A 24,851-nucleotide genomic window follows, 5' to 3' on the forward strand; every position below is an offset into this window, starting at 1 on the left:
CAAAACTGTCTTTCACATACCAACCCACTGAATGTTTGAAAACCTGTGTGTTTTCTCCCGTGAAATAAAGCTCTTACCCAAGTTCTTCCAGGAAAATGAGGGATCACTTTAGGCAGTGGTGATGGCCAAAGTGACCATGAGAACTTGGTCTCTGCAGATCCCCACCTAGCCTGCCAGCAGGAACAACTCCGGATCCCCATCCAGCCCTCCCCGCAGGGCCAAAACACAGACAGGCGAGGAACCAGAGATGGCTGGTTTTATTAAGGGAGATCTAGTGCTTATCCCAGAATCAGCCCTTGCTGCCTATGGTCTTCTTGATCCAGTCCAGGTAGCGGCAGATGTTGGTATAGACACCAGGTCTGTCGGACCTCCCACAGGGGTCTGAGCCCCAGGATGTGATGCCCTGGAGTGCACCATTACACACCAGGGGACCTCCAGAATCGCCCTAGACAGGGAGAATGAGAACAGGGTTGCATCTGAGATGTCCACAACATCCCTTTTCCTGCTGTGCCAGCATTTTACCAATTCTTTAACATGACTGGTCCCCTGTAGCCAATGGGGGTAAAAGCATTGTCCCCTGAGACCAGTCAGGACAGGGCTTGGGGCTTCCACGTACAGACAGACGTGGTGTCTAAGGGTAGTGGTCAAAACACCGACAGAAGAGGGGAAAGAATGAAATCCCAACCAGGCTTGGTGGCTCACCCCGGCAATGCCAGCATTTTGGGAGGCCGAGGCAGGCGGATCACTTGAAATCAAGAGTTCCAGACCAGCCTGGCCAACACGGTGAAACCCTGTCTCTACTAAAAATACAAAAATCAGCTGGGCGTGGTGGTGCACGCCTGTAATCACAGCTACTCGGGAGGCTGAGGTGGGAGAATTGCTTGAACCCGGGAGGCAGAGGCTGCAGTGAGCCAAGATTGTGCCACTGCACTCCAGCTTGGGGGGACAGAGCGAGACCCTGTTTCAAAAAAAAAAAAAAAAAAAAAAATTCTCGAGGGTCCAATCCAGGGAGAAGACAGTAGGGATTACATGTAGAGGACTGAGCTTAAGTTTCCTCCATTCCTGGTCAATAGTGAAGGCATCATTGATTGCAGTTGCCAAACACAGGAGAAAGGATCAAGATTCTTGTGAACACATACACACACACCCACACACCCCCCCCCCCATATCCCCAAGGGACAATGGCTGAGATCTTTGTGGAAGAGACCACTGTCTCTATAGAACAATCCAGAGAGACTGGCTTTCATGGCAGTATCGCTGATGGAAATGACTCCATTCTTGGCCCATGGGGAAGAAAGCATTGTCTTTAGGGACCAATCATTGGCAAAGGCGGTGGGGCTTCCAGGAAGGGGACAAAGCCAGGGGTAAGTGCTAGGAACAGCGAAGTTGCGGTTAGAAGAGAGAGTTATATCTATAATCAGTCCCAAGAGAAAGGGATGGGAGCTCATTGAGGAGGCACTGAAGTCAATGGCACCATTTCCCCCAGCCAACTGGGAAGACACCATTGTCTCGCAAGGAACCAATCACAGAAGGGAACCAGCCTTGGGATTCTAGCCCGGTCGCAAAGAAAAGTGGCTGATCACCTGGCCAGTGGTAAAGTCGGCATAAATTCTATGATGTAATGCTGGGAACGAGAGCAGGGAACTCGCCTAACATCTAGCCTCAGACTCTCTCCTTCCTGGACATCTACCCCACCCTCTATAGCCCCCAGCTCTGCACCCTGTCCTGTAGGTAAAGGTTCGAAAGAAAACAGAAGCAATTAAATGCTCCTAACCCCTATGCAGTGTGACTTTCAGAGAAAGTTTGGCCTTCTCTGAACCTGGCTCCCACTCCATAGAGATAGGGGCAACCACTCCGGGTGCTAAGTCTTTGGGGTCACTCCCCTTACCACCCCCACCCCCATCCAAGCCTTGAACCTCTAGAGGGCAATGAGGGATGAGTGAGGAGGAAGATCTCCGAAATCGCTCACCTGGCACGTGTCAGCCCCTTTGCTGCTGCCTGCACAGACCATGCCATCTGTAATCTGCCCTGGGTAGGCATCCTCACACTTCTTCTGGGGAAAGATTTTTACTTCTGCACAGTTGAGAGTGTCAGGAAAATTCTCTGAGGGGGAAGAGGTTGTAAGATTCCCTGAGAGAGCAGCCATTTGCCTTCATCCCTGTCTGGATCGAACCCCCTTTCTTTCCAGGATGTAATGGGGGAGTTTTCCAGCTGCCTGGGGGAATTTTCTGACACTCTGCACAGGGGACCTCACTTCTCACCACATGAAACAAAGCTGTACTCGCTGCTATTGGGCTTTCTCCATCTAGAGAGGAGCCCTCGGATCTCACATGTTTTTTCTTGCCCTGAGCCAATTTCAAATCAAGGGGCAGGGGGGTTACTTGGAGGTGCCCCTTTATGACACCTCTGAGCCTCTCTTTCCAGTCTTCCTGCCGTCAGACAGCCAGGTCCTCAATCTGTGCTAAATTCTGCTCCTTCCAAATGTCACCTCCTCCTGGAAGCCTTCCCTGATCACTCGAATTAAAAAATACCATCCCTGCATTACTCCCTATCTTTTTACGCTCCACAATATTTCCTTACAGCACTTAACTCTACCTAATATTTTATTTTATGTGTATTTGCTTATTGTCTGTTTCTCCTACCTAGCTTGCAACTCCATAACGACAAGAACTTTGTAGTTTGCTCATGGCTGTGTATCCAGTGCTTGCAACAGCACCTGGGGCATAATAGGTGCTCAATAAACAAGAGTTGAATTAATGATTGAAAGTGGAATTGATCTTTTTTATTAACCTCTTTTGAGGGATAGACTTCTTCAAAGCCTCTCTGAGGGGGAAAAACTTCCATCTGGCATCTCTACGTGCCAAAAGCAATATGCTCATAATCTCATTTAATCCTCCCAACAGCGCTTTGAAGGAGGGATGCATTCATTCATTTCATTATTTATTGATCCAGCCATCCATTCCACAAATATTTATTGAGCATCTACCATGTAGCAGGCACCATTCTGAGCACTAGAACACAATGAAGAAAACTGATGGAACCTGAACCCTCATGTAGCTAAAAAAAATCTATTGGTTAGTGATTCCCATTTTGCAGATGAGGAAAGTGAGGCTCAGAGATGGAAAGGAATTTGCCCAGGGAGAAGGCGCAGAGCGATAGTTTGAACTGATCTACTTGATTTGCGAGCATGTGTGTTTCTACAGCAGCAAACTGTCTCATCCAAAGCATTCAGAGCAGGAGCGAGGCAGGCAGGGATCTGAATGCCAATTTTGCCACTTTCTGAAGAAGCTCCTTGACTCTCTGAGCTGAGTCCCAATGTTTTCACTGTGAAGGAAGATGAGGGGCTGTCTGGATTCTGGAGTCCCAAAGGGACAGCTTCATTGGAGGTCCAGACTCTGGGGTCCAGAGTCAAGAGGGAGCTAGGACTGCTGGAGCCTGGGAGAAGAAGGGCCTAGACTCCTGGTTCTGAGGGAAGAGGGGACTAGGGCCCAGGTTTCCTGGGTTTAAGAAGGAGAAAAAGGCCGGGGGCAGTGGCTCATGCTTGTAATCCCAGCACTTTGGGAGGCCGAGGCAGACGGATCACTTGAGGTCAGGAGTTTGAGACCAACCTGGTCAACATGGCGAAACCCTATCTCTATAGCAAATACAAAAATTAGCTGGGCTTGGTGGCGGGTGCCTGTAATCCCAGCTACTCAGGAGGCTGAGGCATGAGAATCACTTGAACCTGGGAGGCGGAGATTGTAGTGAGCTGAGATCATGCCACTGCACTCCAGCCTGGGCAATTGAGTGAAACTGTCTCCCCCAGCAAAAAAAAAAAAAAAAAAAAAAAAAGGAGGAGGGTGGGGGGGAAGGTGCTTAGGAGCCTGTTTTCCTGGGCCTCTGAGAAGTCCAAATATCCCAAGTGTGTTAAGATTATATAAAATCCTATACAACCAAAGGTCTCATAGGATAGCGCTCTCTGCCATAAAGGAGACTTTTCTGGCCCTGCTTAACAATCTGCTAGTTGGTTCTCTTTCTCTCACCACTCTTGTTAGCAGTCTGGTCTTCGAGGCTTCTAATATGACTCCTGCTTGTGAATCTCAACATCATGATCACTTTCCCTTCCTTGTCTCCCTCTGGGGGACCAAGCTTTGCCAATAGCTTGGGGTCCACTGAGCAAACCAGATCCTCCTCTCCCTCCCATTAGTGGACAAGCCCACTACCTCGGGGACTGGTGACAGTGCCCCAGCCCGAGATGATGCACGTCTGGCCAGGCTGGGTGCAATGATCTGCCAGGCTGATGGGCTTCACTTTAGGCCCCAGGGATGCCTGGTCACGCAGCTGAAGAAGCATCAGGTCGTGGTTGTGGTCCTCCACATCGCTGCTGTTGTAGCAGGGGTGTGGGATGGACTGAACCACAGGTATTTCTTGCTCTGGGCCATCTTTTTTCTGTAGGCTGTGGTCTCCCAGGCGCACTGTATATTTCCTGTAATGGCGGGAATAGTTTGGGACCCAGGCAGTGGTATTGAACCCGGCCCCCTCCTCCTTCAGACCCAGGAGTCCAGTCCTCAGCTCTCTTCTTCCTGAGTCGAAACCCCAGCCCCCTCTTTCCTTTTAGCCCCAGCCGACCTCAGGCCCCCGTCATCCACTCACGGTTTTTTACAGTGGGCAGCCGTAAGGATCCAGTTGCCACCTATAAGGACACCGCCACAGAGTAGTTGCTTGCCCTGGAACAAGGCTGCCTGCCAAGGCTGCGAATGGGGTCGGCACTCCTGACCCCCCAGCACCTTGTCCTCCTGTGCCCTGGAGTGTCCTGCAGCAGGAGGGAGAGGGTTGGATCGCCACCCTCTGGGGGCAGTGCCAGGGCTGGGAAGGCCACTGTGGGTTCAAATGGACACACAGCAAGTTCTCCGCGTACAACTTAGTGAGGGAGGTCCAGGCATCCACACGCTGCCACACGGGCACACTCATTTCAGTCCGTGTGTCATCATACAAGAGTCACACACCCCAGAATGCCCCCACATGCTTCCACTTGAGTCTACATGCCCCGTGTACTCCCATGTGAATCTATGCCCCCAAGCAAGCAGCCCCCTACAGGCTGTAGGTATTCAGACAATTTACAGCATCACCGAACCTCCTCCTACCTGCTGCTACCTGTTTCTTGCCTCTGTCCACCCTGAGGAAAGCCCACAGAGGCTCCTGCATCATATCATACTCTTCACATTCGTGCACACGCACCCACATAACCACCGCGGCATTCCCTCAGACTCCCCAGCACCACAGCTACCTTCAGACCCCTGTCCTCCGGAGGCCTCCGCAACCCTCCTCACCTGCCCAGGCTTCCCCCAGCAAGAGCAGGAACATCCACGTCTTGGCTGCACGAGGTCGGGGGCGTCCCATGGTGAGGTCTGGTAAATGGAGAGGGCGGGGCCGGTAGACAGGAAGGAGGAGCCTGAAATCCCAGTTCTGGATTTGGGGACGGGGAAGGGAGCCGAGAATATCTGGAGCGGTTCTGGGCTTCTCTGGAGGAAGGGGGAGGCTGGGGGACTGGATTCCCACATTCCAAGGGAGGAGGGAGTCCTGGATGTCTGGGTCTGAGGGAACAGGGAGCTGGGAGCTGGGAGACTCCTAAATTCGGGAGAGGAGGAAGCCGGGGTCCAGACTGCTGGGTCTCGAGAGAGAAGGGCATCTGAGGCTGGGGTCCTGGAATCTGGAGAAGGAGGGTCCGGGGCCTGATGTCGGTGTCTGAGTACCTCTCTCTGCACCTCACCTTCCAGAATCCAGGGGCGGGGTCACCTACTGATTCGGACCCAGTGGAGGAGGCCCCAGTACTTCAGTTCTCGCTGCCTGGTACACGATTCTGGAGGCTTTTAGCTCGATTTTGGAGACTTTTAACTGGGAATCTCCGCCTCCTGCTCCTCCTCCTCCTGCACTAGAGCCTGGGGAGCTTCTGGGAACTGGAACACTGGGTGTGAGTGAGAAGGGGCGGAGGGGGCTGAATGTGAAATCTTGAGGGAGGAGGGGCTGGAATCTCAGACTTCTGAGGCTAGGGAGAGGAAGGACTCGGTGCTGAGACTCTAGGATCTGACACGTAAAGGGCTGGGGGCCAAGACTTTAGTTCTGAGAGGGGAGGAGGCTGGGGACCTGGATTCCTGGGTCTGAGGGAGAGGCTGGGGACTTGGACTCCTAAATCTAAGGGAGGAGGGGCTGGGACCTGGGCTTTTAGGTCTGAGCGAGGAGGGGCTGGAGGCCCAGACTCCTGGGTCTGAGGGAGGAGGGGGCTGCTAGGGGCTGAGACTCCTGGGTCTGAGGGAGGAGGGGGCTGCTAGGGGCCAGGACTCCTGGGTCTGAGGGAGGAGGGGCTGGGGGCCTGGATTCCTGGGTGTGAGGGAGGAGGGAGCTGGGGGCTAAATTCTAAGTACTTTTAAAAGGAGCAGCTTGGAACCTTATCTTTTGTGGGAGGAGGGGCTGCTGCCAGTAACCCGGAACCGAAGAAAGGCAGGTCTTCCTGGGTCGGAAACCAGAGGGTGGATCAGGCCCCGCCCGCTGCCCCCTGAGAGGTCCGGGATCTGGGAAGGCAGGTTTGGGAGGCACTGTGACCTGGTTTCCCCTTCCCCTGGAGGCGGCAAGACCAACCCAAGCAGAACCCAGGAGTCTTGCTGCAATAGGGCTGATGGAGAGAGACTTTAGGCAGGACTTACTAGGGGTTTAAGGGGGAGTTGCAAGGCGGTACCGGTGCCCTCATCTGCCCTTCATCGCCCACCCGTTTGCCCTCCACTCGTCTCACAGCTCAGGCAGAAAGAAGGTGCGGTTTCCCGCGTTTACTGTAAAATCATCCATTGGCTGTAAAGGTATCCAGACCCTCCCTCAATTTCCCCCCAAGTCCCCGCCAGGATTCAAACCCAGGACACGCCCAGGACGGGGCCACAAGGGGCTGAGCTTGACACTGCCCGAGCTCCACGTGGGCGGAGCTACTGCGCCCCTGACGTCACGAAGGAGTGAGCTCTGGTGAAGGAGGCGGGGCCACAAGGGGTGGAGTCCCGAGGGGAAGTCCCATTGGGCAAAGTTCCGAAGGGCGGAGCTATTCTGTGTAAGTGGTTCCTTGGGGCGGAGCCACAGGCTGTGCTGTTCCAAGAGGGAGGCGATGGCTGTCGGTGACGTCATAGAGACGGGCTCTGAAGGGCGTGTCCCTGCTCGGTTCCGAGGGGGCGCGACTGTGTGTTGCTGGACCTCGTGAGGGGGCGGAGCCTCAGGGGCGGAGTCTCAGTGTCCAGAGGGGAGTCTCAGGGCAGATGGCAGTCAAGGGCAGGAACCATTGAGCCTGGAACCCTGCGGGAACCCCCTACCCCGTGCCCTTCGGCCTCTCTTGGTTTTCCAAGGTGCCCCTGTGGCTCGCAGGCTCAGCTCTCCATGATTTCTTGGATCCAGTCAAGGTAGTGGCATACGCTGGTGTAGACAGCTGGGCGCCGGGGTCTGGAGCAGGGCTCAGCACCCCCAGACACCACACCTGCCAAGGTTCCATTGCAAACCAGGGGGCCCCCAGAGTCACCCTGTACGTGAGAGAAGGGCAGAGGAACTGTTAGGCCACTCTGCTCATGACAATTACACAGGCCACTTCCTCCTTCCCAGAAAGGCCCCAGCCCCTTCTTCCTGCAACATCTGAGAGTCCCCCATCTCCAGCCTCTCCTCCCTCAGACCCAGGAGTAAAAGCTCAGAGCCCCCACCTGCCCGCAGGACCTAACCTCCTCCTCCGCCAGGACTCAGACTCTGGACGCCCAGCCAACTCCTGCAGATCCAGAAGTCTGGAGCTCCAGACCTCTTCTCTTTTACACTAAGGAGTCCAGGCCCTGGTCCCGTCCTCTCCACCAGGTATCCCAGTCTCCTTCTCATTTTGACCGAGGAAGGCTGGGGGCCGACCCCTCTGCTCCCCTAAATCCTAGAAAGCTTGGCAGGACAGCCTCATTTCCCCAGAATAAGGTCTCACCTGGCAGGAGCCTCGGCCCCCCTCCCACAGGCCCGCACAGAGCATGCTGTCCGAGATGTGGCCGGGGTATGCCCAGTGGCAGAGTTTGTTCTCCAGGATGCTGATGTTGGCACACTGCAATGTGACCGGAAACAGCGCTGTCAGGGAAGAGAGCTGTCAAGGATCCGCAACTGTCTCCAACACACTGAGCACCCCACCGCCCTGAGTCCTCCCTGCAGCTTTTCCAAAGGACCCATGGAGCCACATTTAGGACTCTCAAAGACAGAGACAACAGACGGTGACAAAGAGACAGTCATAGCATGCAAGAGAAACAAATGGAGACAAGGAGGAAGAGGGCCAAGAAGAGAGAGAGGCTGGCCGGGCACAGTGGCTCACACCTGTAATCCCAACATTTTGGAGGCCGAGGCCAGCGGATCGCTTGAGGTCAGGAGTTTGGGACCAGCCCAGCCAACATAGTGAAACCCTGTCTCTACTAAATATACAAAAATTAGCCTGGCATGATGGCAGGCGCCTGTGATCCCAGCTACTCGGGAGGCTGAGGCACGAGAATCACTTGAACCTGGGAGGTGGAGGTTGCAGTGAGCCGAGACTGGTCACTGCACTCCAGCCTGGGAGACAGAAAGAGACTCCATCTCAAAAAAAAAAAAAAAAAAAAAGAAAGAAAGAAAAAGAAGAAGAAAGGAAGAGAAACAGAAAGATACATGGAGAGAGCCAAGAGACAAGAGGAGATGCATATATAACTCCCCAGCACTTTGGGAGGCTGAGGCGGGCGGATCGCACGGTCAAGAGATTGAGACCATCCTGGCCAACATGGTGAAACCCCATCTCTACTAAAAATACAAAAAATTAGCTGGGTGTGCTGTTGCGCACCTTTAGTCCCAGCTACCCTGGAGGCTGAGGTAGGAGGATTGCTTAAAACCCAGGAGGTGGAGGTTGCAGTGAGCCAAGATCACACCACTGCACTCCAGCCTGGGCAACAAGAGTGAGACTCTGTCTCTTAAAAAAAAAAAAAAAAAAAAAAGAGGAAGAAATAGAGAAAGACCCAGAGACCTCAAGGGGTGGAAGGAAGGCAGTGAGATAAAGGGAAAAAGATTCACAGGAAGATGGTCACTGATGGAGACAGAGACATAGAAATACCAGATACAGTGTAGTCAGTATAGATGTGGATATGGATATATAATACATATGTGCATCTATATAAGACATGAGTGCAGACTCAGATGCATCAAGGGACATGATAAACCGAATTGGTAAACGGAAGTTGGGGATGGCGGCTGTGCAGGGAGACAGGAGCCATTAGGGTCCATTAGAGTGGATCAGAGAACTTGTCTTGGCTGAAGGGGGCAGCCTCCATTGACTCAGCCCAGTGCTTGCTATTTTGGGAATGTGAGTTCTTCAAACTTTTTCAAGTGAATCCAGAAAGTGGCTTTTGTATAAAACCTTCCAAGTTTTAGATATTGGCAGCAACAAATTCAGCAACAAATTTAGATATTGGCAGCAACTGTTTTTGCAATCCACTGACCCAATTTGGCTAACGGGTCAGTGATCCGTGACTCTGAGAGACATGGCTTTATTCCCATTCTAAGATGAATGTATTTTCACATTTAAACATCTCTGGGCCAGGCGCAGTGGCTCACACCTGTAATCCCAGCACTTTGGGAGGCCAGGAGTTTGAGACCAGCCTGGACAACATAGCAAGACCTCATCTTTGCTAAAAATAAAAAAATGACCCGGGTGTGGGGTGTGGTGGCGTATGTCTGTAATCCCAACTACTTGGGAGGTTGAAGAGAGAGGATCACTTGAGCCCAGGAGTTCAAAGCTGCAGTGAGCCGTGATCACACCACTGCACTCCAGCCTGAGCAACAAAGCGAGACCCTGTCTCAAAAACAAACAAACAAGTGAACAAACAAACAAAAACTCTGAAATTAGAATGTGTCTTCCAGAAAATGATGTTATATAATCAATAGGATCTTTCCTCCTCCTCCTCCTTCTCCTCCTCCTCTTCTTCTCCTCCTCCTCCTTCTCCCCTTTCTCTTTCTTCGCAGTTCATAAAATGATGGCACATCTTAAAAATTCTAGCATCGGCGAGGCGTGGTGGCTCATGCCTGTAATCCCAGCACTTTGGGAGGCAGAGGGGGGTGGATCATGAGGTCAGGAGATCGAGACCGTCCTGGCTAACACGGTGAAACCCCATCTCTACTAAAGATACAAAAAATTAGTGGGCGTGGTGGCAGGTGCTTGTAATCCCAGCTACTCAGGAGGCTGAGGCAGGAGAATGGCGTGAACCTGGGCAGCGGAGCTTGCAGTGAGCTGAGATCGCACCACTGCACTCCAGCCTAGGCGACAGAGCGAGACTCCATCTCAAAAAAAAAAAAAAAAAAAAAATTATAGCATCTTAGATTTGATTAAATATATCGATTGGCAGATAGATAGACTGACAGAGAGAGGAGAGAGAAAGGAAGAAGATAGAGATGAAAAGGCAGAGACAGAGAGGTGAGGGAGCCAGATCCCAGGCAAGAGGTTTCAGAGAGAGGTTTGGGCCAGGTCATACCCTTGGGACTGGACACGGCCCCCCAGCCTGATATGAGACATTGCGTGCCTGGGGAGACACAGGTCTGGCTGAGGTTGAGGGGCTGCACAGCAGGACTCAGACGTGCCTGCCTGGGCAGGCGGATCAGCATGATGTCATCATTGTGGTCATTGGCACTGAGGTCCTTGTTGAAGCCAGGGTGGGGGAAGAAGTCTGTGGCCCGGAACAGCTGCTCTGGACCCTCCCATTTCCAGAGGTGGTGCTCTCCAAGGCGGACCCACAGATACCTGCTGGGACAGGCCTCAGAGGTCAAGCCGGGTGAAGGTAAAGGTCCTTTCAGTCCCAGCCCTCTTTTCCTGTCCATCAGGGTGCTGTGTGACCCTACGGAAGCCACACACCCTCTCTGGGTCCTCGTCATCTATGTCTAGCCCAGGGTACTGTTATTTTAAGCAAGGCACACACCTCCTCTGTGTCCCTGGTCCTCACTCTGATGTTTTGTGTGCCCCCACCTTTGTAGCTGTCCCCACAGAGCACCCCCTCCTAGTTCCAGGCTGAGTGAGCCACCTTCCTCCCTCCTCACCTGGAGCCTTGGTGGTGACTTGGGTCCCCAGGAACGGTGTGGGCACAGGGGGCCCCACCTACCACATAACAACAGCCCCACCCCTGCCCCCACAGGTCTGGTGGCTTCTGTGGGAGTGGCTCTGTATGTCTGAGTGGTGTGTGTGTATATGTGTGCATATGTGTGAAAGGGGATGGGATATGGAAAATCCCCGACTTGGGGGTCATCTCTGGCCTTAGCTTTTCCTGTCTATCATATCCTTCACCCTTCAATGCATGTCTTCCTGGTGTCTAACCTTAAGCCCTTACCACAGTTCCAGCCCACTTGTTCCCCTTGTGGCCCATGCCCTAGACAGCTGGGATCCTTTTGGGGTCGACAAGTCTATTCCCCAGCCTCTAACCTCTGACATTAGGCAGCAGGCTAATGACTGCAAATTCATGGTTGGGGAACCAGAGATATGTGTCTCTGTCTCTCTCTGTCATTCTTGCTGTCTTGGTTCTGGATCTGGGAAAATAGTCCTCAACCCTATATCCCCTCATCCCCCTACCCTTCCCCTGCCTCTGACTCTCTTCCACCTTCATATCTCTGCATGTCTCCTGTTTGGAGACAATGGAACAATGTTCGGCTGAAACCTGAACATTGTTGTCCCAGCCTGATGTACGGGCCTAAGTTAAAAGAGGGCCCATCATGGAGCAATGCATGATGGGAAATTCCCACACAGCATCTCTTACCAGCATCAGTGCTTTATTCCCAGAGGGAAGAAAATGGGAACCGTATGGATGGTCACTTTTTAGAGGCAATGGAGAGAGGATTCCTGCGTCAGGTAGCTTCCAGGATTCTATTAGAATGCCTAGAATCTAAGATTCTCGAATTCTCAGATTCTGACACCCTATTATCCATGATTCTACAATCTTGAGGCTCAAGGTTTAGAGTTTTATGAATCCAAGATCCTAATATTCCAGATTCCCCTGGATCAAAAAACTCCAGGATTCTAACATTATCTGAATTAAATCTAAGACTTGAACCTAGAATTTTAATATTCTGGGACAAAAAGACTAGAATTTTGGCCAGGCGTGGTGGCTCATGCCTGTAATCCCAGCACTTTGGGAGGCCAAGGCGGGCAGATCACAAGGTCAGGAGTTCGAGACCAGCCTGACCAATAGGGTGAAACCCCCGTCTCTACTAAAAATACAAAAAAAAAAAAAAAAAAAAAAAAATTAGCCTGGTGTGGTGGTGCATGCCTGTAATCCCAGCTACTCAGGAGGCTGAGGCAGGAGAATTGCTCGAACCCAGGAGGCGGAGGTTGCGGTGAGCTGAGATCGTGCCACTGCACTGCAGCCTGGGCAACAGAGGAAGACTCCGTCTCAAAAAAAGATGACTAGAATTTCATAATTCTGTAAATCTATAACCTTAGAAATTTAAGAGTCTGGGATTCAAATAGTTTAAGACTCCAGAATTCTCTGAAAGTCAATATTCTAGGATACTGTGTATCAAAGATTCTAGTACTGTGAGTTTCAATATTCAGTGAATCTAGAAAGCTCTAAATTTAAGATTGTAGGCCGGGCGCGGTGGCTCAAGCCTGTAATCCCAGCACTTTGGGAGGCCGAGACGGGCGGATCCGAGGTCAGGAGATGAGACCATGCTGGCGTGGCTCTGGTGAAACCCGTTTCTACTAAAAAATACAAAAAATTAGCCCGAGGCTGAGGTGGGGCGCCCTGTAGTCCCAGTTACTCCCGGGAGGCTGAGGCAGGAGAATGGCGTGAACCCAGGGCTGAGCTGCGTGAGCTGAGATCCGGCCACTGCACTCCAGCCACAGGCACAGAGTGAGACTCCATCTCAAAATAAAAATAAAAATAAATAAATAAGGCCGAGGCGGTGGCTCAAGCCTGTAATCCCAGCACTGGGAGGCAGAGGCAGGCCCGGATCTGGAATCAGGAGAATCGAGACCATCCTGTAGCTAACATGGTGAGACCCGTCTCTCTACTAAAAATAAAAAACTAGCGGTGAGGGTGGTGAGCCTGTAGTGCTTCCGGGGAGGCTGGTGGGCAGCTTAGGCTGAGACTCCGTCTCAGAAAAAAAAACAAAAAAAAACAAAAAATAAATAAATAAATAAATAAATTTAAGATTGTAGGATCACACTAGCCATTATGGCTATTGAACACTTGAAATGTGGCTAGTCTGTTTTGTAACAGGCTATATGTGTAAAATACAGAACAGAGTTCAAAGGCTTAGTACCAAAACAAAAGTAAACTGTATCATTCATACTTATTTAAACATTGATTACATGTCAAAATAAGTTTTTGAGTGTGTCAAGTTAAATCTATCAGAATTAATTTTACTCATTCCTTATTTTTTAAATGTGTCCACCAGAAATTTAAACTTACACACGTGACTGGCATCATAATTCCTTGGGGCAGTGCTGACCCAGACTGCTAAGATTCTAATAGTCTGCGAATCTATGATTCTAGAATTTGTGGAGGCTATTGCAGAATTTCATAAATTCAAGATTTTAGGATTCTACGATTCTGGATTTCTCTGGGTCAGTCTAGGATTCAAAGAGCCTAAGTTTTGAATCTTACACTCCTCAAACGAGATATTGTCGGACTCTAGAATTTTAGGATTTGGGAGGCTACCCTTCCTAATTCTAAGAGTTGAACTTTTGGTATCAGAAGTGGAGGCTCTACAGTTCCGGCCTATAGCACCCCTCACTATCTCCTGACCCCCAGCCCCCGCCCCTCCCCAGCGTGGCCAACCCGGGTCACTCACGGCTTGCGGCAGTGGGCAGCTGTGAGCAGCCAGCGGTCACTGATGAGGGTCGCCCCACAGAAGAGCCGGGTGAGGTGGAAGAGGCCAGCCTGCCAAGGCTGGGAGTTGGGGCGACATTCCTCAGCCCCGATGGCGCGGGTGTCTGCCCAGCCATGCCCTGGGGTGGGGACGACGGACAAAGGGGTCAGCGAGGAGCAGACTGGGAGGGCAGGGAGAGGATGCTGAGAAGCCTAGGGGGCAGGAGGCAGAAGCCTGGGACGGGAGGGAAGAGCAAGATGACTTTAGTACAGCCGTGAAGGGGCAGCCAGCCCGAAGCCTCACCTGCCAGCAGAGAGAGCAGAGCACACAGGAGTCCCAGCTTCATGACCCCTGGGCACCTGGATCCTAGAACGTGCACCCGGCGCCCAGTGCTGCTTTATGGTAAGCCATGCCATCTCCTTCCTCCTTCATGGGGCCGCCCCTGTGATTAATCGGGATTGGGAAATGTCCCTGGGGGAGGGGGAAGCCCTGGGGCTGTGACAGGGGCCTTGGGAGAGGAGGTAAGTGCAGGGGGACCCCCTTTTGGGATGAACTGGTGGCTTGCTGGGCCAGAGCTTGACTGAATGGAGGAGGAGTGCTGGGGGTGTGGAGAGGTTGTGGGCACCTCCTCTGGGGTCTTCAGAGTGGGAACCCTCATTCCTCATCACCTTAGGCTACAAGATACAGAATCTTTTGTGTCCTGGAAAAGTAGGAAGATCCTTGAGGCCTAAGGTCCTGGGGTGCAGCAGGTTTATTTTGGACAAAGCAGTGGTGTGCAGAGACCAACCTCCCAGAGCGGGCTGGAGGGATGTGCAGGAGGACCACCAGAAAGCAGGCTAGGGGTGGGAGACAGAGTCAGGACTCAGACACAAGAGCAGAAGATACAAAGAGAGGGAGGTACAGGCACAGAAGGACCCCAGGTGAGAGGAGGAGCGGGAGGAGGAGAGAGAACACGAGAAAGATTGAGGGAAACCCAGGTGGAGAGAGGCAGAGACCACAGGCAGCTGCACAGGTTTACACACCTCGTAGAACCTTCCCTGCCCTGGGGATTTGGGCCTCTTCCCACAAGGACAAGGCCCTCTCCTAGAATGTTGAGAAATCTGGTTCCATCTGGATTAACCCACTCTTGTCATAACCTGCCCCCTTCCCCACAGCTCCACCACCCAAGGACCCAGCTGCCCAACCCTCCAGGAAGCAAGTGCCTTGTGCTCTCTCTTAGTACATCCTGATCTTTGCCAAATCCTGAGAACATTTGCTATGCATCTTTTTCATCCATCTCCCTGTCCCCCACCCCATTGTCCTTTCCATCACCTCATCCTCCCTGCCTCTCTCCTCATCATTCCTTCTCACCAGGCGGACAACTTCTGGAGGGCTGGGCTCAGGTCTGAGTCATCTCTGTGTCCCAGCATCACCCAGTTCCAGGCGGAACAGGACTTACAGAAGTCCTCAGGAGATGTTCATTGAATGAGTGAATGTCTTTCTCCATATCCTTCTTTTCCTAGTGAACTCCTACTCACCCTTCAACACCCAACCTCAATGCTCCCTCCTCCAGGAAATCTCTGGTTTCCTCAGGCAGAGTCCATCTTTGCCTCCCCTGGGCACTTACAATCCCTTCCACTTTCTCCTGCCCACAGGCCTGGTTACGAAGCTGGGTCTGGGCTCCCCTTGAATGTTCTCTCACTATGTTGTCATGGTTTGGAGCACGGACTCTGGAACTGAACCACATGTGTCCACATCTCAATGATTAGGTGTGATTAGTGATGAGGTGTGTGACTTTGGGCAAGTCACCAGACCTCTCTGTTTGCTCCATTTGTTTTTTTTGTTTTGTTTTGTTTTGTTTTTGTTTTTTTGTTTTTTGTTTTCCAAAATAGGGTATTGCTCTGTCACCCAGGCTGGAGTACAGTGGCACGATCTCAGCTCATTGCAACCTCTGCCTCCTTGGTTCAAGCAATTCTCCTGCCTCAACCTTCCAAGCAGCTGGGACTACAGGCGTGTGCCACGATGCCCAGCTAATTTCTGTATTTTTAGTAGAGCTAGGGTTTCACCATGTTGGCCAGGCTGGTCTCGAACTCTTGACTTTGTGATCCGCCCACCTCAGCCTCCCAAAGTGCTGGGATTACAGGAGTGAGCCACCGCGCCCGGCCTGCTCCATCTGTTAAGTAGCAGTAATAATGAGGGTGGTTGTGGGGATTAAGCACATTTACACACATGGAGCACAACGGTGTCTGACACATGGTAAGCCTTCAATGTCTATCCATCCCCTGCAGAAACCTGTGGTGCCTTTATCATAGCGCATTTCACCCTTGTCTGCAGTTGTCCCACTCCCTTTCCAGACAGGGAAGCCCTTGAGATTGGGGACTGGGTATCCAGTATGTGCTAAGTGCCACCTTAACTGCTATTAAGAGCATTTTAGACCAGGTGCGGTGGCTCATGCCGGGCGCAGTGGCTCACACCCGTAATCTCAGCACTTTGGTGGGGCCGAGGCGGGTGGATCACTTGAAGTCGGGAGTTCAAGACCAGCCTGGCCAGTATGGTGAAACCCCGTCTCCATTAAAAACACAAAAATTAGCCAGGTATGGTGGCAGGTGCCTGTTATCCCAGCTACTCAGGAGGCTGAGGCAGGAGAATTGCTTGAACTTGGGAGGCGGAGGTTGCAGTGAGCCTAGATTGTGCCATTGCACTCCAGCCTGGGCAACAGAGCGAGACTCTCAAAAAAATAAAAATAAAAATAAAAATAAAAAATAAAAAAAGAAAAGAAAAGAAAGAAAGAAAGAAAGGAACATTTTAATAGCTACCTTTACCAACTGTGTTATCAGTGCCTGGTGTTAGGTAAACTTTGCATGTATATTACCTCATTTAATTATTATTATTATTATTATTATTATTTTTGACACAGGGTCTCTGTTGCCAAGGCTGGAGTGCAGTGGCATGATCATAGTTCACTGCAGCCTCAATCTCCTGGACTCAAGTAATCCTCCTGCCTCAGCCTCCTGAGTAGCTAGGACTACAAGGTGTGCACCACCATGCAGGGCTAATTTTTTTTTTTTTTTTTTTTTAGTAGAGACGAGGTTTCACTATGTTGCTCAGGCTGATCTTAAACTCATGAGCTCAAGCATTCCACCTGCCTCAGCCTCCTAAAGTTCTGGGATTACAGGTGTGAGCCACTGCACCCAGCCTATCTCATTTAACTCTCATGAGAGTCTAATTAAGCAGGTGTCTCCATTTCACAGAGTGAAAACTGAGGAAGACAGAGCATTCAAGTAATTTGCTCAAAGTCATACAGCAAAGTGATTGAAATGCATTTCCTTCTCTACCTGGTGAACTCCTACTTATCCTTTAAACCCCTACACAAATGTCCCCTCATTGAGAAGCCTTTCCTGACTCCTTCAGGCACAGCCTGTGGACTTGATGTGGTGCACCCCATACCCCCTTCTGTTACAGCACTGATCTATTTGTGTTGTGTTCACATAGCAATGGGGGTGACTTCTGTGCGCCGGGCACAATGCAGGTGCTTAGAAAATCACAGTGAACAAATATCTGAATCACTGCCCTCACAGAATTTGTGGGGAAGGGTGACATAGACCATTATCAAGTAAACATAAATGAGATAATTTCAGGTATAATAGGTGCTATAAAAAAATAAACGGAGCATCAGGACTGGGTGAGCAAAAGTGGACTCCTCTAGCCTGGGCAATTCAGGAAGGCCTCCTGGAGGAGGTGACTTTTGAGTGACACCCGAATGACAGGAATGTAAGGCTGGCCTGTCTCCCCGAGCTAACTAGCAACTCCTTGAGGGTAGTGCCTGGTCTGATTCATCTTTGAGGCCTGGCATAAGACGTGGCTCGATAAACATTGTGGAGTGACTAAAGGGATGGGTGAGTTGCCTTTAAAAATGAATCGAGTTTTCAAGTTTGCACTGACCTCGCTTCTGATCCTTGGATGACAAACCCAGCTGATATGACTGACTGACATTTCCTGGGTGTGCTAATGGGGGCAGAATGGGAAAGAGGCCACGGAAGGGAGCTATGTACCAGACTCTGTGCTCAGACTTTGTACATCAACCTCCTGTGGGCTTTGCAGCGGGAGGGACCTTGTGATCACCCCTACGTATGTCCGCAGCACCCAGCACTGGGCCTGGCACATACTAGATGCTCCATAAATTGGTGACTGAAAGGACAAACAAACCAGTGCTTAATGGGAAATTTCTATTGTGCCTATATTCAGCTAGCTTATGTTACTGCTTCAAAGTTCAGGATAAGCTGAGACACTCAAACTTCTTTTTTTGAGAAAAAAAGAGTTTCGCTCTTTCATCCAGGCTGGAGTGCAATGGTGCAATCTCGGCCCCCTGCAACCTCCGCCCCCCAGGTTCAAGTGATTCTCCTGCCTCAGCCTCTCAAATAGATGGGATTATATGCCTGGCTAATTTTTATATTTTCTGTACAGATGGGATTTTGCTATTTTGGCCAGGCTGGTCTTGAACTCCTGACCTCAGACGATCCACTTTTCTAGGCCTCCCAAAGTGCTAGAATTACAGGCGTGAGCCACCGCACCCGGTAGACACTCAAACTTCTATTAGCTTTACCTGGACTCTGTGTATTAACTCCCCTCCCCGCCCCCAGTTTCAGAGACAGTCAAAAAATTCCTCCTCCCAAGTTTTCAGGACGAAAATCTCACAGCCAATTAATAACAGACAAACCAAAGATTTTTCCCCTAAATGTCAGAGGGAGGTTTCTTGGCACAAACTTGGCAGTTGAGGTGGCAGGAGTTCTCCAATCTTCACTACCCCCTCAGTCCTCTGGTCTTAGAAGCTAGGATGGAAGCAAGGTGAGGTCCCTTGAGTTCCAGCGGCCCCATGAAGGCAGAGAAGGTGCTATATGACTCACGGCCAGCCTAGTTCCTACCAAGACAGGAGGAACTGGTGTTGGGTGGAACCAGAAGTGGGAAACAGTGGGAGATGAGAAGGAAGTGGTTAAAAGGTGGTTCCTGGGACTTGGAACTAGGGTGGGGAAAATGATTCTTCCATCATCCCTAAGGGATGGGGATGCAGGGTTGGGATTGCGGGCTACCCCGTGCACTTCTTCCCTGGAAATGCTCTCACTGGGATGTGGTCAGATCATGACAACAGGTAACCTTTAGTCAGAGCTCCCCATCCACTGTGTTAAGCCTTACATGACAATCACCATGAAGATTTACATACACATGTTATATCATAGTCTCCTCACAACATGGCTAAGAGGTAGGCACGTCATTGTTCCTATTTTGCAGATGAGGAAATCAAGGTTCAGAGAGGGCACTTGGCTTGCCCAAAGTCACACAGCAGGGAGTGGCAGAGAAAGTCAGGTTGGGTGACCCCAATAACTGCTCTCAGAGACTGGGCAATGACTGGCTTCATTGCTTCTCTGGAATAATGTTTCTCTGCATTTCAGCTTCAGTGCAGTCAGAGAATGGGGATGGGTGGGGGAATGAGGCGAGAGGAGAGATGTTTAGAGGTGTGGAGGGCGGCAGAGGTTTGAGCAGTGCAGACAAGGGGAGAGTTCAGCCGACCGGGGAGGAAGAGGATGGACGACGGAGCCTCTGGGCATCTGGATCAGTTGGAGCGTATGACTTTATTGATCCAGGACATATATTTGCAGATCTGGGTGTAGACAGCTGGATGCTGGGCAGAGCCGCAGGGGTAAACACCCCATGAGAGGATGCCTTGGAGGGTCTCATCACAGACCAGGGGGCCTCCTGAGTCACTCTGGGGGTGGCAGGAAGGAGAGATCAAATAAATGTGCCAACATGAGAACTGTCACTTTGGGATCTGGGGCAAAAGTGATCCCAGAAGGATCACTGGTGAACTCCTACTTATCCTTTAAACCCCTACACAAATGTCCCCTCATTGAGAAGCCTTTCCTGACTCCTTCAGGCACAGCCTGTGGACTTGAAGGTGGGGAAGGAAGCGGTTGGGTTGGGATAAAGACAAAGTTGGGATGGGGTTGGAATTAGGTATGAGGCTGGAGGGTGAGAATGGAGGTTGACTTCAGGTTATGGGGGGTTGACTGGGGGATGGGAATGAAGACGCAGTAAGACTGGGGTTAGGATTGTAGTTCATGGAAGGTGAGGGGATGGAGACGGGCTTGGAAATGGGGATGGGGTGGGGTTAGGATGGAAATGGGATCCAGGTTAGGGATGAGGAGGGGGTTAGGACTGGGAAGGAGTTGGGGTCAAGGATGGGTTTGGGAATGGAGTTGGGGAGCGGGGACAGGATCTGCTCTTTTCCCATAACCTCCCTGTCCTCCCCTACGAGGAGTCAGAGACTCTCCTTGTTCAGACTCTACCTGGCAAGGGTCCTGGCCCCGGTCCAGTCCGGCACATATCATATTGTTGGTGACCACGCCAGGGTAGAAGACCTCACACTCTTTAGGGCTCAGGATAGTGACGCTGGAGCAGGTCAGGCCCTTGTTGTACTTCACTAAAGGGAGAATATGCCAGTAATCCCTGGGTCCAGCCCCCAATCCTTGGGGAGCCAGGAATCCAGATACAAGACTGTTTCTATCCCAGGCCCCAGCTCCTCCTCCTTCAGACTCAAGAATCCTGGCCCCAGCCCCTCCCCACTTAGACCCAGGAGTCCAGGTCCCCAGCCCCTCCTTCCTTCAGACCCATAGACCCAGGCATCCAGGACCCCAGTCCCTCCTCCCTCAGACACAGGAGTCCAGTCCCCAGCCCGTCCTTCCTCAGACCCAGGGGTTCAGGCCCCCAGCCCCCTCCTCCTGAGATTCCAGCCTCAGGGCCCCAGCTCTTGCCTCTCCGGGCGGCTGTGGTGCCCCAGCCAGCGACCTGGCACTGGTCTCCAGGCTGGGCACAGTGGTAGGGAAGCTGCAGGGCCCGGACGCGGGGCCCCGGCACTACGGGCCTGGCCAGCTTCAGCAACATGAGGTCGTGCTCATCTGTTCGCCTTGGCAGGATGGGGCCTGAGCCCTGGTGGTACTTGGGATGGACAACAGAGCGAGTGGTCCGGCGGAGTTGCTCGCCCTGAAGAAGCAGCAGGTGGTCATCCCCAACTCGAGCCCACAGTGGCCTGGGGGAGGAAGAGGCATGTGAAGGCAAACCTGTCACAGGGACTGGGAAAGCGGGCGTGGGCAGTGGGGTGAGGGCAGATACTGGGGCCCAGAGATAGGAGGGGTCTGAGGGAAGAGGGTCTTGGGGGAGAATCGGACCTCAGTGGACATGGGGAGGAGAAATCATGTACTTGAGCTTCAAGTATCTGCAGGAATTGAGGGGGCTGGGGGCCTGGACACCTAGGTAAGCCTTCCACATTTTCTTTTATTTGTTGAGACAGAGTTTTGCTCTTGTCACCCAGGCTAGAATGCAATGGCTTGATCTCCGCTCACTGCAACCTCCACCTCTCAGGTTCAAGCGATTCTCCTGCCTCAGCCTCCTGAGTATCTGGGATTACAGGCGCCCGCCACCACGCCCAGCTATTTTTTGTTTGTTTGTGTTCTGTATTTTTCGTTGAGACGGGGTTTCACCATGTTGGCCAGGCTGGTCTTGAACTCCTGACCTCAGGTGATCCATCTGCCTTGGCCTCCCAAAGTGCTGGGATTACAGGCGTGAGTCACAGAGCCCGGACCTACTCCACATTTTCTCTGTGATAATACCCAGCCCTTCCTCCTTCAGTGGGGACTCACGAAGTGAACCTTTTCCTTTAGTTCTAAATTCCTGACCACACCGGACCCTGGCTTCTGTCTGTTGCGGGCAACCACTTCCTCCTAAAGCTCAAGGAGAATCAGCGGGACAAGAGTGACGGGCCCAGAAATGAGGAGAAGGACCACACCGCCCCCTGGCGGCCACAGCTCAAGCCCTGTCTCTCCTCCTGCTGGAAAGACACCAGGGACCGCACCTCCAGCTGTGGGAGTTCCGAGTGCCCCGGCCCTGCCCGCTCCTCCCTGGAGGCCGCCTCCACAGCCCCCCCGTGGCGTCCTCGGGGATGGATCTCCTCCTACTTGTTCCCGCAGTGCGCGGCCGTCAGCACCCAACTCTGGTCCACCAGGACACCCGCGCAGTGGAATGAGAGGCCGTTGAAGAGGGAGACCTGCCAGGGCTGCGAGCCTCGCGCGCACGGGGCGCCGTAGGCTGCGGGGTCCAAGCGCGTGTCGTTTTGGGGAAGCAGCACCGCCTCCGCGGCTGGAGAAAGAAAGGAGATGGGATCAGAGCACGGAGGGCAAGGGCTGGGTTTGGGGTCGGAGCTGGGCTGTGGGACTGGACTGCGTTCGGGGACGGGGGACGCAGCCAGAACGGGAGGGTGGTAGGGAAATATTGGGGGTTTCGCGTGCACCGAAGGGAATGGGAGGAGAAGAAGTGCGTGAAAGTGGAAGGAAGCTGGGATAGGGTAGCGTGGAGTAGGGTGGGTCTGGAGGGCAGGGAATGAACGCAGCGTGCCTAGAGAGCTGGCTAGAACGCCGCAGGTTCTAGATAGAGGGGCGGGGATTGAACGCGGCGGGGAGGTAAGGGAGAGGGGATAGAACTCGGGGAGCAGGGAGGAGAAGGGGTGGGAATAACAAAACGGGATTGAAAACCGGGAGAGGGGCGGGGCGCAGTGGTTTACGCCTATAACACCAGCACTTTGGGAAGTCGAGGCAGTTGGACCGCTTGAGCCCGGGAGTTCAAGACCAGCCTGGGCAACACAGTGAGACCCAGTCTCTACACACACACACACACAGTCGCGGACGCATGCGCCTGTAGTCGCAGCTACCTGGAAGGCTGAGGTGGGAGAATCGCTTGAGCCCAGGAGGTGGAGGTTGCAATGAGCCGAGATTGGGCCACTGCACTCCAATCTGGGCGACAGAGTGAGAACCTGTCTCAAAAAAAAAAAAAAAAAAAAGCCGGGTGTGGTGGTGCATGCCTGTGGTACCAGCTACTTGGGAGGCTGAACATGCTTGAGCCCAGGAGGTCGAGGCTGCAGTGAACTCTGGTTGGGCCACTGTACTGCAGCCGTGGAAACAGAGCACGGCCCTGTCTCAAAAAAAAAAAAAAAAAAAAAAAGAGAGAGAGAGAGAAAGAAAAAAGAAAGAAGAAAGAAAGAAAAAGAAGAGAAAGTAAAACAAGAAAGAAGAAAAGGAAGGGAAGAACGAACGAAAGAGAAGAGATAGAAAGAAAGAAAGAAAGAGAGAGAAAGAAAGCAAAGAAAAGAAAAAAGAAAGAAGGAAAAAAGGGAGGGGAGAGGGCAAAAAAGCGGTAAGGCAAGACTCAGGATAAAACACGGTGGTGCAAAATGGGGCGGGGCCGGGATGGGGCGGTGTAAGAGGAGGAGAAAGAACTCGGCGAAAAGTCCACGGAAGAGCGAGGATCCGGGTGGCAGAAATTGGACGGGGCCTGAGTGGGGCGGGACTGCCAGGGGCCAAGCCAGAAGGGCCCAGCTGACTTGGGGGCGGGCCCTGTTCTGGAGCGCTGGGTGGGTGCTGCGGTCCCGGGGGAGGAGAGGTGCGCGGGGCTTGGCGACAGGAGCACACTCTCCTCCCGCCCGCGCCTCCCACCCGCGCCTCTCGCGGCCCTCTGTCCCCCGCCTCACCCCAGAGTTGCGCCATCAGCAGCGGCAGCAGCTTCGCCAGAGCCCGGGCGCCAGAGGCGGCGGAGAGGTGGAGGTGCGGGGGTCTCATGGCCAGGATCTGCTAGGGTGTGTGTAGGTGGGGAGGGAGCGGGTTAAAATAGATGCTCCGTTAGAGACCCCCACCTCGCCGTGCTCGTTCGCCCAGCCTGGGCACCCCAGCCCGCGAGCACCCTTTTGACCTGCAGCCGATAACCCCAGGGGCGGACAGATGGGAGATTCGGGCTGGAACAGCGGTAATGAGCGCAATTACCCTAATGACGCCCCTCGCAGCATCTCCCCGTCCTCCCTGTGCCAGAGGGGAGCGCTCTCCGCGCCCGGGTTGCAGCCACGCCGCGCCCGGGGTTTCCCCCTCCTTCTCGCGAGGGGTGGGGATCCGAGGCTCGTAGCCAGTGGGAGCCTCTTTCTCAACCTTACGGCGGGGGGACTTCCGCGTCCCGCAGGTGGAGAAACCGAGGCTCCAAGCAGGCTACTGCCTGTGGCCCGGGGGTCCCCACCCATCCTCTCGCAATCCACCCCAACCCAGGTGAGGTGCAACTAGCTTTACCTGGGAGTCGCCGATAGGAAGGAGGGAGGGGACCCAGACGTGCCTCTGCCCTGCCTGTGGTCCGCCGCTGGTATCCTCTGCCCAGGGACCCCTGGCCGGACCTTCCCTTTTAACCCTGAGGAGTCCGGAAGCTTCTCCGCCCTCCCCTACCCCCACCCCCGGGCTCCCTCCCTCCCTTTCCCTCTGTCTAATTATACCGTGGGTGAGGCTGGCACTCCTGGGTCCCAGATTCCTGCTCTGGGAGGGGCCCTGGAATACAGGCTTCTCCCAGTGCCCAAAACACCCCCTTTTCATCTCTTTTGGAACTGGCTTCCGTGGGGATTCCCCGGATCCAGGTTCCAAGAAGGCTTCCCAGGTGCAGGGAGAGGGTTCATGTCCCCAGGAAGGCTGGGGGTGGTGGGATGAGACGCCACTGAGAAAGAGGAAATCAACGGGAAGTGCATACCTAGAGTGACAATGTGAGAAGCCAGAATGTGGAAGAGGAAGGAGGAAGGCCCAGAGATAAAGCAGGTTGAGTAGGAGGGACAGAGGCTGGCTTGGAAAGGGAGATTGTAACAAACCAAGGCTAAAGGAGCCAGAGAGGGAGAGAGAGAGGGGGAGGGAGGGAGGCGCCCAGGCTAAGAAAAACAGAAACAAGGAAAGAGGGAAACCCACGCCCGCCCTGTGGCTGTGAGCTCTGTGTGTGTCCCAGTGACTAGCCCGTGTGCGGCCATCTCACATCCTCCCTGCCATCTGTGTGCCACCAGGTGCCACACAGGCCCCTGAATCACAGGAGGTCAAAGCTGCGAGGGGCATCAGCATCACCTCAGCCAACTCTCTCATCTCAGGTGAGGAGTGAGAGGCTCAGAGAGGGCAGACTCACACGAGGTCACACAGCAAGTC

General features: G+C 52.9%; 3 protein-coding genes across 3 annotated transcripts; all 3 read right to left on the reverse strand.

The window, feature by feature from the left end:
* Positions 1–239: 239 nt before the first annotated feature.
* Positions 240–6,097, reverse strand: KLK8 (kallikrein related peptidase 8). The gene is made up of 6 exons (XM_009195075.4): positions 5,750–6,097; positions 5,310–5,387; positions 4,633–4,792; positions 4,203–4,465; positions 1,970–2,103; positions 240–445 (listed from the first exon to the last, which is right to left on the reverse strand). The coding sequence occupies exons 2-6, from the start codon at positions 5,377–5,379 to the stop codon at positions 290–292; spliced, it is 783 nt and encodes a 260-aa protein (XP_009193339.1). The 5' UTR covers positions 5,380–5,387; positions 5,750–6,097; the 3' UTR covers positions 240–289.
* A 523-nt stretch (positions 6,098–6,620) lies between these two features.
* Positions 6,621–14,182, reverse strand: KLK9 (kallikrein related peptidase 9). The gene is made up of 5 exons (XM_031659217.1): positions 14,140–14,182; positions 13,819–13,975; positions 10,515–10,780; positions 7,964–8,100; positions 6,621–7,529 (listed from the first exon to the last, which is right to left on the reverse strand). The coding sequence occupies exons 1-5, from the start codon at positions 14,180–14,182 to the stop codon at positions 7,380–7,382; spliced, it is 753 nt and encodes a 250-aa protein (XP_031515077.1). The 3' UTR covers positions 6,621–7,379.
* Positions 14,183–18,944: 4,762 nt separating this feature from the next.
* Positions 18,945–24,079, reverse strand: KLK10 (kallikrein related peptidase 10). Its single transcript, XM_021931359.2, has 5 exons — positions 23,387–24,079; positions 21,822–22,002; positions 20,622–20,896; positions 20,157–20,290; positions 18,945–19,576 (listed from the first exon to the last, which is right to left on the reverse strand). The coding sequence occupies exons 1-5, from the start codon at positions 23,472–23,474 to the stop codon at positions 19,424–19,426; spliced, it is 831 nt and encodes a 276-aa protein (XP_021787051.1). The 5' UTR covers positions 23,475–24,079; the 3' UTR covers positions 18,945–19,423.
* Positions 24,080–24,851: the final 772 nt, after the last annotated feature.

The sequence above is a fragment of the Papio anubis genome, chromosome 20 (genome assembly GCF_008728515.1).
Source record: "Papio anubis isolate 15944 chromosome 20, Panubis1.0, whole genome shotgun sequence".
Lineage (NCBI taxonomy): Eukaryota > Metazoa > Chordata > Mammalia > Primates > Cercopithecidae > Papio > Papio anubis.